The sequence below is a fragment of the Salmo trutta genome, chromosome 40 (genome assembly GCF_901001165.1).
Source record: "Salmo trutta chromosome 40, fSalTru1.1, whole genome shotgun sequence".
Lineage (NCBI taxonomy): Eukaryota > Metazoa > Chordata > Actinopteri > Salmoniformes > Salmonidae > Salmo > Salmo trutta.
The window spans coordinates 7476951-7496234 of record NC_042996.1 but is presented as its reverse complement, the minus strand read 5'-3'; the positions used below and the strand labels follow the sequence as shown (position 1 = coordinate 7496234).

The 19284-nt window shown below is 41.9% G+C and overlaps 1 protein-coding gene across 1 annotated transcript in view; it reads left to right on the top strand.

Moving 5' to 3' along the window:
• The window catches only part of LOC115180125 (ankyrin repeat and sterile alpha motif domain-containing protein 1B-like), a 112370-nt gene that overhangs the window by 42760 nt on the left and 50326 nt on the right, over nt 1–19284 (top strand). The window contains exons 2-3 of the mRNA XM_029742023.1: nt 16974–17054; nt 18547–18703. Coding sequence (XP_029597883.1) covers nt 16974–17054; nt 18547–18703 — 238 coding nt within the window. The remainder of the gene's footprint in view (nt 1–16973; nt 17055–18546; nt 18704–19284) is intronic.

The following is a 19284-nucleotide window of genomic DNA, read 5'->3' as shown; positions in this document are numbered from 1 at the left end:
GAGCTTCAACTGATTGGAATGGCTGCAGGACAAATCAACAGAAAGTCTCTCTCCTTCCTTTTCCCTCTGTTTGACTTAAGATCAAGAGCAGAGGTCACTCACTCTAACCCCCCACCCCCCCTTTCTCTGTCTCTGTCCTTCCCATCAGATGTAAATAATCATCAAGCCCTTGTTTAGTTAAATCAGGTGTTTTACAACTGGTCTGGAACAAAAGCCTGCACACCCTGTGGGTTACCTAGGCTTGAATAACACTGTAGTAGGGGCCATGGTTTACAGAGAAGGTTAACTGAATAGCTCTACTATACACATGCTCTTTATGTCCTAATGTTAGATGAGAAGTACATTGAAAGTCTCTTGGATGTTGTTTTAAACAATAGTAGCCTAGTAGTACCAGGGGTCCTAGCTGGATTACCATGCATCATAGCAGTTCTGGTTAACGCCTGTAAAAAATCTAATCCTAGAAAGGGCGTTTCATATTAAAAACACCATAAACTGCTCGGTTAAGTGAACCTTTTTTATGTGAACAAGTCTCAGTGCGGGTGTAGTTGTTGGGAGTCAAGCGAGGACAGCTGAAAAGTTTCTCTTAGGCTGAGAGGAGAAGAATTGACAGATTGTGAAGGCAAAATTAACCTTAGGCTTGTCTGATTTTGGCAAAGTGTGCGTGCGTGCGTGCGTGCACTCGCTTTCATGCATGTGAAAAAATATGGGTCAGTAGCTGGAGGGACTGAAAACACAAAAAGGACACACACACACTGATGTCATCATCATGCGACATGAAAACTAGCTAAAGCGTTATCGATTAGATAAGCAGAAACACAACAGCTGTAAAAGGTATTCCTAGAAAAATATTCCCTGTAGATTCTGGAAGACTGATTGTCGTTCAAGAACAGAACAGTATCTGCAGCCTCAGGCTGGAAATAGCCTGGACACTGACTGCAACAGCTGCTTTCGCCAACCCTCTGGTACCCTAAGCCCTATATAGTGCCCTACGTTTAGCCAGGGCCCATATGCTGCACGATATAGGTAATAGGGTGCCATTTGGGATGCCGTGTAGAAAAGAGACAGCTGAAAAATCATGTTATATTAAATTGAGTTAATGTTCCCATAGATTGGTTGCAGAAATAAAGGACGGATGCATTTGCACTACAACAGAACAGAACAGCCCTCTGACTCACTGGCATACTGTGCTCAGAGACCCCCCCCCCCTCAATTAAATGCATTTCAAAGGGCTTTATTGGCATGGGAAACATGATTACATTGCCAAAGTAAGTTAAATAGATAATTAGAAAAAGTTAAATATTAAATAAACAATATTAAATGAACAGTAAACGTGAGTCACAAAAGTTTCATTGGAATAGAGACATTTCATCTCTCATTATGTCTATGTACAATGTTGTAACGATGTGCAAATAGTTAAAGTACAAAAGCGAAAATAAATAAACATAAATATGGGTTGTATTTACAATGGTGTTTGTTCTTCACTGGTTGCTCTTTTCTTGTGGCAACAGGTCACACATTTTGCTGCTCTGATGGTACACTGTTGTATTTCACCCAATAGATATGGGAGTTTATCAAACTGGGTTTGTTTTTGAATTATTTGTGGATCTGTGTAATCTGAGTGAAATATGTGTCTCTAATATGGTCATAAATTTGGGAGGAGGTTAGGATGTGCAGCTCATTGTCAACACCCAGGTCTGCCTATGGCGGCTTTTCTCAATAGCAAGGCTTTGCTCACTGAGTCTGTACATAGTCAAATATTTCCTTAAGTTTGGGTCAGTCACAGGGGTCAGGGTTTCTGTCACTGTGTACTCTCTGTTTAGGGCCAAATAACATTCTAGTTTGCCCAGTTTTTTATGTTAATTCTTTCCAATGTGTCAGGTAATTATCTTTTCGTATTCCCATGATTTGGTTGGGTCTGTTTGTGTTTGTGAACAGAGCCCAAGGACCAGCTTGCTTAGGGGAGTCTTCTCCAGGTTCATCTCTCTGTAGGTGATGGCTTTGTTTTGGAAGGTTTGGTAATCACTTCCTTTTAGGTGATTGTAGAATTTAACAGCTCTTTTCTGGATTGTGATCATTAGCGGGTATCGGCCTAATTCTGTTATGTATACATTATTTGGTGTTTTACGTTGTACAGTCATGGCCAAATGTTTTGAGAATGACACAAATATTAATTTTCACAAAGTCTGCTGCCTCAGTGTCTTTAGATATTTTTGTCAGATGTTACTATGTAATACTGAAGTATAATTACAAGCATTTCATAAGTGTCAAAGGCTTTTATTGACAATTACATGAAGTTGATGCAATGAGTCAATATTTGCAGTGTTGACCCTTCTTTTTCAAGACCTCTGCAATCTGCCCTGGCATGCTGACAATTAACTTCTGGGCCACATCTTGACTGATGGCAGCCCATTCTTGCATAATCAATGCTTGGAGTTTGTCAGAATTTGTGGGTTTTTGTTTGTCCACCCGCCTCGAGGATTGACCACAAGTTCTCAATGGGATTAAGGTCTGGGGAGTTTCCTAGCCATAGACCCAAAATATCGATGTTTTGTTCCCCGAGCCACTTAGTTATCACTTTTGCCTTATGGCAAGGTGCTCCATCATGCTGGAAAAGGCATTGTTCGTCACCAAACTGTTCCTGGATGGTTGGGAGAAGCTGCTCTCGGAGGATGTGTTGGTACCATTCTTTATTCATGGCTGTGTTCATAGGCAAAATTGTGAGTGAGCCCACTCCCTTGGCTGAGAAGCAACCCCACACATGAATGGTCTCAGGATGCTTTACTGTTGGCATGACACAGGACTGATGGTAGCGCTCACCTTGTCTTCTCCAGACAAGCTTTTTTCCGGATGCCCCAAACAATCGGAAAGGGGATTCATCAGAGAAAATAACTTTACCCCAGTCCTCAGCAGTCCAATCCCTGTACCGTTTGCAGAATATCAGTCTGTCCCTGATGTTTTTCCTGGAGAGAAGTGGCTTCTTTGCTGCCCTTCTTGACACCAGGCCATCCTCCAAAATGTCTTCGCCTCACTGTGCGTGCAGATGCACTCACACCTGCCTCCTGCCATTCCTGAGCAAGCTCTGTACTGGTAGTGCTCCAATCCCGCAGCTGAATCAACTTTAGGAGACGGTCCTGGCGCTTGCTGGACTTTCTTCGGTGCCCTGAAGCCTTCTTCACAACAATTGAACAGCTCTCCTTGAAGTTCTTGATGATCCGATAAATGGTGGATTTAGGTGCAATCTTACTGGCAGCAATATCCTTGCCTGTGAAGCCCTTTTTGTGTAAAGCAATGATGACGGCACGTGTTTCCTTGCAGGTAAACATGTTTGAAAGAGGAAGAACAATGATTCCAAGCACCACCCTCCTTTTGAAGCTTCCAGTCTGTTATTCGAACTCAATCAGCATGACAGAGTGATCTCCAGCCTTGTCATCGTCAACACTCACACCTGTGTTAACGAGAGAATCACTGACATGATGTCAGCTGGTCCTTTTGTGGCAGAGCTGAAATGCAGTGGAAATGTTTTTTGGGGATTCAGTTAATTTGCATGGCAAAGAAGGACTTTGCAATTCATCTGATCACTCTTCATAACATTCTGGAGTATATGCAAATTGCCAGCATATAAACTTAGGCAGCAGACTTTGTGAAAATTAATATTTGTGTCATTCTCAAATCTTTTGGCCATGACTGTACACGGAGGATATTTTTGCAGAATCCTAACCCTAACCCCTAACCCTAACCCATTTTGTGAATTCTTGGTTGGTGAGCGGACCCCTGGCCTCACGACCATAAAGGGCAATGGGTTCTAAAACTGATTGAAGTATTTTTAGCCAGATCCTAATTGGTATGTTGAATTGTATGTTCCTTTTAGTGGCATAGAAGGCCCTTCTTGCCTTGTCTCAGATCTGACACAGCTTTGTGGAAGTTACCTGTTGTGCTGATGTTTAGGCCGAGGTATGTATAGTTTTTTTGTGTGCTCCAGGGCAACGATGGCTAGATGGAGTTTGTATTTGTGGTCCTGGCAACTGGACCTTTTTTGGAACACCATTATTTTTGTCTTACTGAGATTTACAGGGCCCAGGCCTGACAGAATATTTCTTTCTTTCTCTCTCTCTCTTCTCTTCACTTGATACTAGCGTGTAGCAATTGGCCAGTGTAGATTTTTCAGTGTAGCATTTCTAGTGTTGATTCAGGAGTTAAATTCACTCTGTTTTTACTATCTGTGTTTTTGCATGTAATTTAGTTGATTAATTAATTTTATGCTACACAAAGATAAATAATTTCCATGTAAAATGACCCATGAGCACCAACATGTGAAGTTTATAGGAGCATATCAAAATGGGTGTCAAATTTAAAGTTAGTCTGTATTATTGAGAAATTATTAAGGCAAAATGTAAATTTTTCACCCATTTTCCATCCTAAAAATTAGGAAGAAGTAAATGCTTTGATTTCTGGTCAAACAGATGGAAAAAGGGTCTTAGAAAACATCTACCAGAAAAAGTCTTAAAAGGTGTTTAGAAATACATCAAAACACAATAATGTGGGAGTAAAGACCCTGCCCACTAATATCAATACTTATTTTTAGTTTTGGAAACATTTTTATACCTTGAAATTCCGTAACCAACAACCCACATATCTTGAAGATATTTTCTAATTTCTCTCCCTCATGAAGGAGGATAATTAATGTTCACAGAAGTAACAAGTAAAGGTAGACCAATCAATTAGTGTTTTTATTTATATAAATTTTGTTTATGAATTATTAAGTGATTAGAACTCAATTCCGTTAACAATCAGTAACAAAATTTCAGACAAATCAGTAACACAGTTTCTGCAATTGAATTAGCTACAATGGGAAATCATAGTAGTCACAAACCACAGTTGGGTTCACAAGTTTGGACAGTACAGCACAGTACTGTACAGTAAAGAAAAATAGAGTATAGTACGGTAGAGTAGAGTACAGTAAAGAAGGAAAGTTCCTAGGGAACTACGCAGTATTTCGTTTTTTTATGTGTTATTTCTTACATTGTTACCCCAGGAAATCTTAGGTTTTATTACATACAGCCGGGAAGAACAATTGGATATAAGAGCAATGTCAACATACCAACATTACAACCAGGAATATGACTTTCCCGAAGCGGAGCCTCTGTTCAAATAACATTTTATTGGTCACATACACATGGTGAGCAGATGTTAATGCAAGTGTAGCGAAAGGCTTGCTCGGACCACCACCCAGGTCAATGGATCTAATCCCAGTAGCCGACCCAAAACAACTGAAACGCACTAGGGGCAGACGGAGCGGCCTTCTGGTAAAGCTCCGTAGACTTGCACATCACTCACCGCTCCCGAGTATACAACTCGCCAATGTCCACTCTCTTGACAACAAGGTAGATGAAATTCGGGCAAGGGTTGCCTTCTAGAGAGACATCAGAGATCGTAACATTCTCTGCTTCACGGAAACATGGCTCACTCGGGATATGTTGGCGGAATTGGTTCAACCACCTGGCTTCTCCATGCATCGCGCCAACAGAGATAATCACCTCTCTGGGAAGAGGAAGGGCGGGGGTGTATGCTACATGATTAACGACTCATGGTGTTATCATAACAACATGCAGGAACTCAAGTCCATCGGCTCACCCGACCTAGAATTCCTTACTATCAAATGCCGGCCATTTTACCTACCAAGAGAATTCTCATCAGTTATTGTCACAGCTGTGTACATTCCCCCTCAAGTGAACACCAAGGCAGCCCTCAAGGAACTTCACTGGACTCTATGTAAACTGTATATCCGGAGGCTGCATTTATTGTAGCTGGGGATTTTACTAAAGCAAATTTGAGAACAAGGCTACCTAAATTCTATCAGCATATTGATTGCATGACACGCAGGGCTAATACTCTCGACCACTGCTACTCTAACTTCCGCGATGCATACAAAGCCTTCCCCCGCCCTCCCTTCGACAAATCCGACCACGACACCATCTTGCTGGTTCTGTCTTATAGGCCGAAGCTCAAACAGGGTTTACCACTGACGAGAACCATTCAACGCTGTTCTGACAAATCGGAAGCCACGCTTCAAGATTGTTTTGATCACGCCGACTGTAATATGTTCCGGTCAGCCTCAGAGAAGATCATTGACCTATACGCTGACTCGGTGAGTGCGTTTTATAAAGAAGTGCATTGGAGATGTTGTACCCACTGTGACTATTAAATCCTACCCTAACCAGAAACCGTGGATGGATGGCGGCATTCGCGCAAAACTGAAAGCGCGATCCACCACATTTAACCATGGAAAGAGGTCTGAAAATATGGCTGAATATAAACCAGTGTAATTATTCCCTCTGCAAGGCAATCAAACAAGCGAAATGCCGGTACAGGGACAAGGTGGAGTCGTAATTCAACGGCTCAGACATGAGACGTATGTGGCAGGGTCTTCAGGAAATCATAGACTGCAAAAACAAAAACAGCCACGTCACAGACACTGACGTCACGCTTCCAGACAAACTAAACACCCTTCTTTGCCCGCTTTGAGGAAAATACAGTGCCACCGTCGCGGCTCGCTAACAATGACTGCGCCCCCTCCCTCCTTCTCCGTGGCTGACATAAAACATTTAAACTTGTTAACCCTCGCAAGGCTGCTGGCCCAGACGGCACCCCCAGCCGCGTCCTCAGAACATACGCAGACCAGCTGGCTGGTGTGTTTACGGACATATTCAATCGCTCTCTATCCCCGTCTGTTGTCCCGACATCCTTCAAGATAGCTTTCTTGGGAACAGGAACAATGGTAGCCAAGGTAACTGAACTAAATGACTATCGCCCCGTAGCACTCACTTCTGACATTATGTAGAGCTTTGAGAGGCTAGTCAAGGATCATATCACTGCCACCTTACCGGCCACCGTGGACCCTCTTCAGTTTACATACCGCCCCAACAGGTCCACCGATGATGCAATCGACATAACATTGCATACTGCCCTATCCCATCTGGACAAAAATAATACCTATGTAAGAATACTGTTCATTGACTACAGTTCAGTATTCAACACCATAGTACCCTCCAAGCTCATCAAGCTGGAGGCCCTGGGTCTCAATCCTGCCCCGTGCAACTGGGTCCTGGACTTTGTGACGGGCCACCCTCAGGTGGTGAAGGTAGGAAACAACATCTTCGCTGACCCTGAACACTGGGGCCCCACAAGGGTGTGTGCTCATCCTTCTCCTGTACTCCCTGTTCAGCCACGCACGCCTCCAACTCAATCATCAAGTTTGCAGACAACACAACAGTAGTGGGCTTGATCACCAACAACGACGAGACAGCCTACAGGGAGGAGGTGAGGGCACTTGGAGTGTGGTGTCAGGAAAAGAACCTCTCACTCAACATCTACAAAACAAAGTAGATGATCGTGGACTTCAGGAAACAGCAGAGAGAGCACCCCCCTATCCACACCGAAAGGGACATCAGTGGAGGAGGTGGAAAGTTTTAAGTTCCTTGGCGTACACATTACAGACAAACTGAAATGGAACCATATGCACTCTAAGATGGTGTTAAAATATTCTTTAAGTATTGATTTAACACTGTTCAATGTACTGTGAGGAGAATATCTATGAGAGGAGTAATAGGTCAAACACACGTGTGTGTGTGTGTGTGTGTGTGTGTGTGTGTGTGTGTGTGTGTGTGTGTGTGTGTGAACCGTAGCTTCAAATAGGTGGTATATTGAATTGGTGTTTATTTGCGGTTTGACTACCAAGACCCAGCAGGTATTGTCCGACTAGGACGAACAGAGGGTATTTCACACTGTCAGACAATTCACCTCCTATAGTAACAAAGTCCCTCTCAGACAAATCGAGATGATCATTTCATAAATTCTCACTGTTGAGTAATTCCAACTCATTACCGTAGCCACTCAGGACATTTAACTACTAAAGCCTCAAGCCATCGTCCCACATTTACTAAGGAAGCCAGAAATGCCACATCACTACACATTTGCGTCCTAATTGGCACCCTATTCCCTATGTAATGCACTACTTTTGCCTTATGGGCCCTAGTCAAAAGTAGTGCAGTATACACTGAGTGTACATAACATTAAGAACACCTTCCTAACATTGAGTTGCACCTCCTTTTGCCCTCAGAACAGCCTCAATTCATCGGGGCATGGACTCTACAAGGTGTTGAAAGTGTTCCACAGGGATGCTGGCCCATGTTGACTCCAATGCTTCCCACAGTTGTGCTAAGTTGGCTGGATGTCCTTGGGTGGTAGACCATTCTTGATACACATGTGAAACTGTTAAGTGTAAAAACCCAGCAGCATTGCAGTTCTTGACACACTCAAGCCGGTGCGCCTGGCACCTGCTACCAGTCCCCGTTCATGGAAATAGTTCTTCATGTTTTATGTACTCAGTGTATATGGAATAGGGTGTCATTCACGATGCAACCCCGTCACATCCTGTGTCCCTCTCCCACTGACAAACTGACCGGCAGGATGACAAGATGGTCAATGATCGAAGTTCATCAATAGACTTCCTGAATCTCGGGGGGATGGGGGTTGTACTGCGGCTATCGATTGGCCGTGTCTGGTTTTCATTATTGTCGAGTCGGAATGCAAGAAAGGGGTCAGTTTCTCCTGCCAGTCACTGTGTGTGTGGGTGTGTGCGTGAGTGAGTGAGTGAGTGAGTGAAGTGGATCAGAGGGCAGTTTAATCTCCTAATGAATAACTTCCTGTGGAGTCGTTCCATGTCATTTCAGCAGGCTCTGACACCCACCATCACAGATTGTTCTGAAATCCTTTCTGTTGTTAGAAACAGATAAGATTAGCATTCCTGCAACATTATTTTGTTGAAATTTCATTTGATCTCTGAGAAATGAAGCTAATTTGATTGCACCCAAACTGGCCCTTTTGGATTTATAAGATTCACATAATATTCAATAAATATAGTACCCAAAATCCGATAGGGACTGAACTTTTTCTTACCATTGAGTAAGACATGAGGAATCCAATAAAATGTTCCAAAACCAGCCACGGACCTCCCACGCCAATCCTTCCCCAACAACCAGTATACAATATAAATTCACTATGTCTGACAAGTAGAAGGAGCTGTGGCTTGGAATATTGCCTGTTCATTTGTTTAATATATTCCCTTTTAAGTTGTTGATGTTGTATTCCCCCTGTTCAGATAAATTAGCCATTGAAGTCGCTTGCATAAATGAGTGTGAAAGTACCAGGTTTCGCCCACTAGATGCCGCTGTTTCTGCTGCTGTCACACCGTTTTATAAATATTGCCGATCTCTTGTGTTTATTAAATGGATCACAACATTTTGCAACTTTGGGTAGAAAACCAATAACCTTTGCTCATGATGAAAATGTATTGTTTAGTCAAGCCAGTCCTCCATGAACGCAGTTCATTTTGTCCTTCTCTTAGCAGGGGGGCCGTCATTGTAAATAACAATTTGTTCTTAACTAACTTGCCTAGTTAAATAAAGGTTGAATAAAAATAAATAAATAAACCAACCTAATGCTTCAAAACAACCCTCCTTGAATAGTCCAACAAATGGCAGCTCTCTGAGAGGGCTATCACTATGGTGCAATTCTCATATGAAGGCTTTTCTTACCAACACTGATGGAGAAATGGGCTAGTGACTAATGTTCTGCCATCTCTAATAAAATGATAAACCATTGCATGACAGTCATAAAATTGTTAGAAAACATCTCATATATGTAGTGTGATTTAGTATCCATTTAATAAACACAAGAGACCAGCAACATTTATAAAACGGTGTGGCAGTAGCAGGAACAGCGGCATCTAGTGGGCAAAACCTGGTACTTTCACATTAATTTATACAAGCGACTTCAATGGCTAATTTATCTGAACAAGGGGTAAAAAAACATCACCAGATTCACAGGGATTATATTACAAAGGATGAAGAAGCAATACTCCAAGCCACAGCTCCATACTACTCGTCTGACATAGAGAACTCATACTGTATACTGGTTGTTGGAGTAGGATTGGCGTGGAGATTATATGAATCCCTTAAATTAAAATGGCCAATTTTGGTTACAATTAATTCATTGAATTTCTTAGAGATCAAATTAGACTTCAACAAAATAATGTTTCAGAAATGCTAATCTTATCTGTTTCTAACTACAGAAACGATTTCATCACAATCTGAGATGGTGGTTGTCAATATCCTATTTCTTGTGCTTTTTGAGGTGGAATGACCCTGTGACGTCACAACCTTTTACCCTATTGAGCATGTTACTGGTAATTAGATGGTTGCCAGTGCACTGGTGTGTATGTGTGTGTGTTTGTATGTTGAATTGTGACGTGTGTGTGTGTGTGTGTCTGTCTAATTGAGATGTGTTGTAGGTTTAGAAACACCACGTCTCTCTAAGTCAGGTTTAGGGATGGATTTCTATTCAGTAAAGCAGAAGATGAGATTGTGTGATATGAGATTTTCATAAAATGTCAATTTGAAGAAATGCTTGAGGTTGTGTGTTTGTCTGTCTTCATTTCATTATAGTGTCATACACATGGGCTTATAAGACTGTATGTCACATTGTGGTGTTGTAGGGGTTTGTGTGTTTGTTCATCTCATCCATAGGATTTAGTGTGTGGTTTCCCATGAGGCATATGCCTATACACTTCTTAGCTTTGAAGTGAATGTTCAGTGGGTGTTTGTTTGCTAGGGTACGGTATACATGCTGTATATATGATATGTGAATCAACATTTCAATGCACTGTATAGTCTCTTTGTGTGTGTGTGTGTGTGTCTTTTTTTAAATGTGTGCGCATTGAAATCTTTACACCCACACGCTAATGAGTGTGACTGACTTCACCCCCGTCTCTTACACACGTCTGGTAATGGCATTACGGTGTCTCAAGCAGCATTTACTGCCCTGGAGCTGCTGTCTGGGGATGGGGATGGGAGGTGAATTAAATCTGGGCTGTAGAAAGAGCTTTTCCTCGTGTGTTTGTGTGTGTGTGTGTGTGTGTGTGTGTGTGTGTGTGTGTGTGTGTGTGTGTGTGTGTGTGTGTGTGTGATATTTCTACCTGTAAGAGTTTGAGAATGTGTGAAAATATTGACATTATGTGTGTGGCTGTGTGTGGGTGTCAGCCCACCACCTAGGTCAGGTTAATTAGTGTGTTCCTCCAGTGCTGGTACCAACAACCAATAACACACAAGCAGGAAATGAGGAATGTCTTCCTTCTTCCACTCCTTCGATCTCCACACCAGTCCCTTACATTTTCATGTCCACTAGGGCGATTCCGTGGGAAAGTCAACCTAATCATGCCCAAATAATGTTAGTCATTTGCATATGAAAGCACATTAATAAATATCCTGAAGGTCTGTATGTTGGAGCTTTATTTGAAACGTTTTTAATAGGAGGCCAAGTCTAAAAACAGAAGTCATTTCATGTCCTTTTGGTGGAGCGCACAGAGCTTGTTTCTCCACACACAGCTGTCCCCCAGTGTTGGTTATGAAGGTGAGATGTTAAGCAATACAGACCAAATTGAAGTGTCTCCAGTCATGAAAAGACAGGGGGTGTCTGGGACAATGTTACACCCTTTGTTTTCTTTAGGAAATATTTTTGTAAAACATGCACCTAACATTGGATCGTCTTCCAGATGTCTCTCTGAAGTTAACTTTCATCAAGGTTTTACATGGTATATATTTGGTTTCTCTCTTTTCCTCGTCTCCATTTTAATATCTGCACCATCCATATCGGTTGTGGTGGATATTAATGGATCATATCTTTGCTTCAGAAGCTTGTGCTTTCAACACATTTCGTGTGCTTGTTCTGATGTGTTCTTCAGACTTTTACAGAAGCAGTTGTTGATATCTTGGCAATGATTTGTTCTGGTTCAGATGATCTTGGAAAAGATCTGCTGAAGTGTGTTCCTTATACTTGGTAGTACTGTTTTTCAGATAGAAAGATGAGAAGAGTGTTATGAAAGCCCCTCAAAATATACCAAGTTTTAGGGCTGGCATAATTATCGTATAACCATGTAAATGACGGTTATGGATGAATAAAATAAATTCATTCATAAGTAGTTTTTTTTAATATAAAAAAATATGTTTTATCCTAAGTTCCATGACTGGCACAGCACTACCAACCAGCTTCATCCAGAGTCCAGAAAAGTAGATTGTCAGTATAGGCACATGCATATTGTTTTATTTGCATATTGTGTTAGAATATTTCAGAAACGTTTTAATACAAAACAATATTTTATTGGTCTGTACATTCAACTGGTAAGGATTTATCTTGATCTATATCAAATGAAGACAAGTTAATGTTAGGGTGTGGTGACTGGCCTACCTGTATACTATTCAGGTTATTATTATGCAATCCTAATGTACTACTGTATGCCTTCTGTTGACCTTCTTTTTTTTTTTTTTAACATTCCAAATGACTTTCCTAAGAAATGGCGATCCATGTTTTGACCTAAAACATACAAACGTAGACTTCTGCTATTCTGTTCAGTCTCCCCATAAAGCTTTCCATTTCATGTAACATCCAAAAAAGCTTATGTTTTCTTCATTTCTCCAACATACCAATATTGAGAAGTCCACTTTCTTTGGTAACAGACGGAGAGAGGGGGAGACTGAGAGAGGGGGAGACGGAGAGAGGGGGAGACGGAGAGAGGGGGAGACGGAGAGAGGGAGTGGCGGAGAGAGGTTGTGTCTAAGGGCAGTAGACAGGACATAGTCTGCATATTTCTCTAATCTCCAAATAAGCAGACGTCTAGTCTACAAGAATGTTTACATGTATTTCTAATCTAATGTTTCTCCCTAATTCAATTGAGGACTGCTTCTTGCCTTTTGTGCGCATAGTGAAAGCACAGTAGAAGAGAATAGAGCCCACTGCAAGACAATGTGTGGGAGAGACTAGGGAATTGGCTGTGGAATGTGCAATAGAATGCCAGATGGAACATATAAGACTGTTGAAATAGAATGTAGAACATGAAATAGAATGGGAAGTAGAATAGAATGTAGAACATGAAATAGAATGGGAAGTAGAATAGAATGTTGAATGTGCAATAGAATAGAATAGAATGTAGAACATGAAATAGAATAGAGTGTAGAACATGAAATAGAATGGGAAGTAGAATAGAATGTTGAATGTGAAATAGAATAGAGTGTAGAATGTGAAATAGCATGAAGTAGAATGTGAAAAATAATATGTTGAATTTAATAAATTGTGACAGAATGCAGTCTAGGATATAGAATGTGGGCTAGAATACAATGTGAACTTGAATAGAACGTAGAATATGAAATAGAATAGAATGTGAAATTAAAACTCTTAGCCCTGTGATAAAGGTCTGAGACCCATTACATCATTTTGTGGAGTACCAGTACCAGTGTGTCTTAGTTTCTTGTTCTGAATGGTCCTCTATGGAGGAACTACCCAAGGTGTGTGAACAAACACATTTTTGAAATCACTTTTTATATTGTTTTCTCAAATTTACAGATTGCACTTTTATCTAAAGGCTCTTGGTTGTGGGCGCTGGCCAGTCACCCCATATCATCTCACACCTGGTCCCACCTAAAGGACTCATACAGTCTCTCATACAGTCACTGTGTTTATACATGAGGGAAGTGTGTGTGTGTGTGTGTGTGTGTGTGTGTGTGTATCAGAGTGTTGTTCATGTGAAGGGTGTGTGTGAGGGGTGTTCATGTGAAGGTTTTATGTATGTGTGTGTGTGTGTGTGTTTGTAAGCTTTGGGTGTGTCAAGGATGTGTATGTGAATAGTTAGGCCTGTGTGTGTGTGTGTGTGTGCTCTGTTCATTTCTAGAGAGAGAGCATGTGTGTATGAGAGTGCTGTATGGCCTGGTGTATTCAGTGTGTTGGTCTGGTGTATTCAGTGTGTTGGTCTCGTGTATTCAGTGTGTTGGTCTCGTGTATTCAGTGTGTTGGTCTGGTGTATTCAGTGTGTTGGTCTGGTGTATTCAGTGTGTTAGTATGTATGTGTACAGTAGGGGAGTGTGTTTGATCCCCATCTGCCCCACGATTGTCCACGTTAGCTGTCAATCACTCTCTGTGAGTGCAAACTAAAGCCCTCCCCCCCGCTACGATGCAGTGCTAGTAGTGTTGTTTGGGCCAGTAACTGAAAGGTTGCTGGATCGAATCCCCAAGCTGACAAGGTGAAAATCTGTCATTCTGCCCCTGAACAAGGCAGTTAACCCACTGTTCCCCGGGCGCTGAAGACATGGTATCCCCCTTTCCCTTATAAGAGATGTTGTTATGCCCTATTCTAGGGACATATACCAGATGGCGGACTTATAGATTTTTGTACGCCTTGTGTGTGTGGAGTAAAAAAAAAAAGTACTTCTTCTCCTGTGGAACTTTGTCATTTCGAAGCCTTGTTCCAAATCTGGCTCTAATTTCTGTGAGTGTGTGAGTGTGTGAGTGTGTGAGTGAGAGTGAGAGTGAGAGTGAGAGTGAGAGTGAGAGTGAGAGTGAGAGTGAGAGTGAGAGAGAGAGAGAGAGAGAGAGAGAGAGAGAGAGAGAGAGAGAGAGAGAGAGAGAGAGAGAGAGAGAGAGAGAGAGAGAGAGAGAGAGAGAGAACTTGTAACAGTTACAGAACCCATTGCCCTTTATGGTTGTGAGGTCTGGGGTCCGCTCACCAACCAATAATTCACAAAATGGAACAAACACCAAATTGAGACTCTGCATGCAGAATTCTGCAAAAATATCCCCTGTGTTTAATGTAAAACACCAAATAATGCACGCAGAGCAGAATTAGGCCGAATTTCCAAATCTTCAATAACAAAGCCATCACCTACAAAGAAATAAACCTGGAGACGAGTCCCCTAAGCACGCTAGTCCTGGACAGAAACACAATTAGACCCAAACAAATCCTGAGAAAACAAAAAGATAATTACTTGACACATTGGAAAGAATTTACCAAAAAACAGAACAAACTAGAATGCTATTTGGCCTTAAACAGAGAGTACACAGTGGCAGAATACCTGACCAGTGTGACTGACCCAAACTTAAGGAAAGCTTTGACTATGTAGAGACTCAGTGAGCATAGCCTTGCTATTGAGAAAGGCAGCCGATGGCAGACCTGGCTCTCAAGAGAAGACAGGCTATGTGCACACTGCCCACAAAATGAGGTGGATTCATTGCCAAATGTATGACCATTTGGCAATGAGGGCACTGCGTTCATCCACCTCTGGCCTGCTCGCCTCCCTACCTCTGAGGAAGCACAGTTCCCGCTCAGCCCAGTCAAAACTGTTCGCTGCTCTGGCACCCCAATGGTGGAACAAGCACCCTCGCGACGTCCTTAAGCCATTTTGACACAACTTTGGAAGTATGCTTGGGGTCATTGTCCATTTGGAAGACCCATTTGCGACCAAGCTTTAACTTCCTGACTGATGTCTTGAGATTTTGCTTCAATATATCCACTATCCACATAATTTTCCTACCTCATGATGCCATCTATTTTGTGAAGTGCATCAGTCCCTCCTGCAGCAAAGCACCCCCACAACATGATGCTGCCACCCCTGTGCTTCACGGTTGGGATGGTGTTCTTCAGCTTGCAAGCCTCTCCCTTTTTCCGGCAAACATAACAATGGTCATTATGGCAAACAGTTATGTTTTTCTTTCATCAGACCAGAGGACATTTCTCCAAAAAGTATGATCTTTGTTCCCATGTGCAGTTGCAAACCGTAGTCTGGCTTTTTTATGGCGGTTATGGAGCATGGGCTTCTTCCTTGCTGAGCAGCCTTTCAGGTTATGTCGATATAGGACTCGTTCTACTGTGGATACAGATACTTTTGTACCTGTTTCCTCCAGCATCTTCACAAGGTCCTTTGCTGCTGTTCTGGGATTGATTTGCACTTTTCGCACCAAAGTACGTTCATCTCTAGGAGACAGAACGTGTCTCCTGAGCGGTATGACGGCTGCGTGGTCCCATAGTGTTTATACTTGCGTACCATTGTTTGTACAGATGAACGTGGTACCTTCAGGCATTTGGAAATTGCTCCCAGGATGAACCAGACTTGTGGAGGTCTACAATTTTTGGCTGTTTCTTTTGATTTTCCCATGATGTCAAGCAAAAAGTCACTGAGTTTAAAGGTAGGCCTGGAAATACATCCACAGGTACACCTCAAAATTGATTCAAATGATCTCAATTAGCCTATCAGAAGCTTCTAAAGCCATGACATCATTTTCTGGAATTTTCCAAGCTGTTTTAAGGCACAGTCAACTTAGTGTGTGTACATTTATGACCCACTGGAATTGTGATACAGTGATTTTTAAGTGAAATAATCTGTCTGTAAACAATTGTTGGAAAAATGACTTGTGTCATGCACAAAGTAGATGTCCAAACCGACTTGCCAAAACTATAGTTTGTTAACAAGAAATTTGTGGAGTGGTTGGAAAAACAAGTTTTAATGACTCCAACCTAAGTGTATGTTAACTTCCGACTTCAACTGTATATACATTGACTTTTGAAATGTCTTATTATTTTGCAACTTTTGTGAGTAATGTTTACTGTACATTTTTTATTGTTTAATTCACTTTTGTTTATTATCTATTTCACTTGCTTTGGCAATGTAAACATGTTTCCCATGCCAATAAAGACCTTAAATCGAAGTTGACTTGAGAGCGAGAGACTTCGATGGTCATGGGAAAACGAGTCCATTACATGCTCATCTTAGCTCTGTGGAGGTCCCACATCCCATAGAAGAAAGGTAGACTGGTCCCAGATCTGTTTGCACTGTCTTTCTGACTCCGATGGTCATTGTGATGTGGCTCAGGCACAAACAGATCTGTGATCAGGCTAAAAGAAAAGGGTTTCTATATTGTGTACTTAAGTGTCTGTGATGATCATGTGCTCAACAAATAGAAAGCCTGTTGTGGGCTTAAGTGTGATTTTCAATTACAAAAAAAATTATCAAGTTCAATTGGAAAGCATACAATTCTAAGGACTGTGTCTTGGTGCGTGTTGGCTTAAAGTCTGTCTGTCTGTCTTGTGTCCACAGCATGTGGAGAGGCTTGAATGTAAACTGTGCAGACAGTTCAGGCTACACACCCCTCCACCACGCATCACTGAACGGACACAGGTAAGTGTGTGTGGATGTGGAGAGGTGGCTGGTGGGGGTGAGGAAGTGTTTGTCCGTGTACTTGGATGCTTGTGAGTGTAAAGCAATGTGATTGCCTTTTCCAGACACACACACACACTAGGGGTGGGCGATACATTTAAATTAATCTAATTAATTTGATATATGTTTTTCTGCGATATTCCAAATGTCTGTATCACAAGAATCAAGTCATTTTTCTATCTGCTAGTTGTCATGTAGTCTTCTTGGTCTCGTCGCCTTCTCTTCTGCTGTGACTGTTAACCTTCCCATTTACAAATACACACCAACACTTGAAAGCCAGATCAGTGTTTAATGCAAAAAAGCACGTTAAACTATTTTATTAAAATAATTACATTATTAGTGGCTCTTACGGTTGTAGAAAGTTTATATTTAGTCTAGTCAAGTCCTGAATTCATTAGATCATTGCTGACTGTTTGAAATGCAGTGTATTGACCTTTAGTTGTACAACAAAGCTGATTTAGTGAAAACAGAAACAATATATATTGTGAATCTCCCATACGTTTGAAAAAGCTCTTACACACATATACACACCAGCCCCTTTCCACATTCTCACACACACACACACACACACACACACACACACACACACACACACACACATCCCTTTTTCCCACTGTTGGATTAAGATGAGTCTGACAGCTAGCCCTGCTCAGCCAAACTGTCGGATTTACGCTGTGCTTTGGAGGCCATAATGTGTATTTCCTTCTTTAGAACAGCTGCAGTAGAGGAGAGAGAGGGAGGGAGAGAGGGAGAGAGGGAGGGAGAGAGAAGGAGACAGATAAAGGGAGGGAGAGAGTGAAAAGTACAGGCTCCAAGTGAAAAACAAGGTCACCAACACACACTTATAGAAGTGATTTAGAACTTTAGATGAGGGGGGAACAAGGAGGGAACTAACCATTTAACTGTACACTTTTAGACCGTTGAGTTTTGACAATGTATGCATCCTAAATGGCACCCTATTCCCTATATACTGTAGTAGTGCACTATATAGGGAATAGGGGGCCATTAGGGACACACTCAATGTGAACGTGGCGTTCTAAAAGGTGAAGCAACAAACTGAATTCTTTCAATGTGAAGAGTTAATTTCAGTCCATCTAATGCTATTAATGATTTGAATCCACACACACATAAACATTCAAGGCAGCCTTGGTTATGCAGATGGAATTATGATTTGGGCCAAGTAAAGTACTTATACTTTTCTTTCTCTCTCCCCCTTCTCGCTCTGTTTCCATTTTCTTTCTTTCTCGCTCTGTTTCTCCTCTTCTTTCTCTCGCTCTCTCTACGCTTTCTTGCCTTTCTCACCCCATCTTTCCCCTTCTCTCTCTATTCCATCTCTTCCCTCTATTTCCCTCGCTCTCTCTCACTCCCCTTACTGCTCTCCTCTCTCTCTATCCCCTTCCGCCATTCTCCCCCATCCTTCTCCCTCCTCCTCCTACCTCCTTCCCCTCCTCAGGGACGTGGTGTTGAAGTTGCTCCAGTTTGAAGCCTCCACCAATGTGGCTGACAGTAAGGGCTGCTTCCCCTTGCACCTGGCCGCCTGGCGTGGGGACGTAGACATCGTCCGTATCCTCGTCCACCACGGGCCCTCACACTGCCGCGTCAACCAGCAGGTGACAACACACTGTACTGTTCTACACTGTACTACACACTATTCTGTTCTATACTGTTCTGTACTACACACTATTCTGTACTACACACCGTTTAATACACTGTACTACACACATGTTCTACACTATTCTGTACACTATTCTTTACTACATACTATACTACACCCTATTCTGTTATACACTATACTGTACTACACACTGTTCGGTTCTACACTATTCTGTACTACACCCTATTCAGTTATACACTATACTGTACTACACACTGTTCTGTTATACGCTATACTGTACTACACACTGTTCTGTTATACGCTATACTACACACTGTTCTGTTATACGCTATACTGTACTACACACTGTTCTGTTATACGCTATACTGTACTACACACTGTTCTGTTATACGCTATACTGTACTACACACTGTTCTGTTATACGCTATACTGTACTACACACCAGAGGTGGGACCAAGTCATTGTCTTACAAGTCACAAGTAAGTCTCAAGTCTTAACAGTCAAGTCCCAAGTCAAGATAGGCAAACCCGAGTCAAGTCTCAAGTCCTAAACTTTGAGTTTCAAGTCATAATGTGC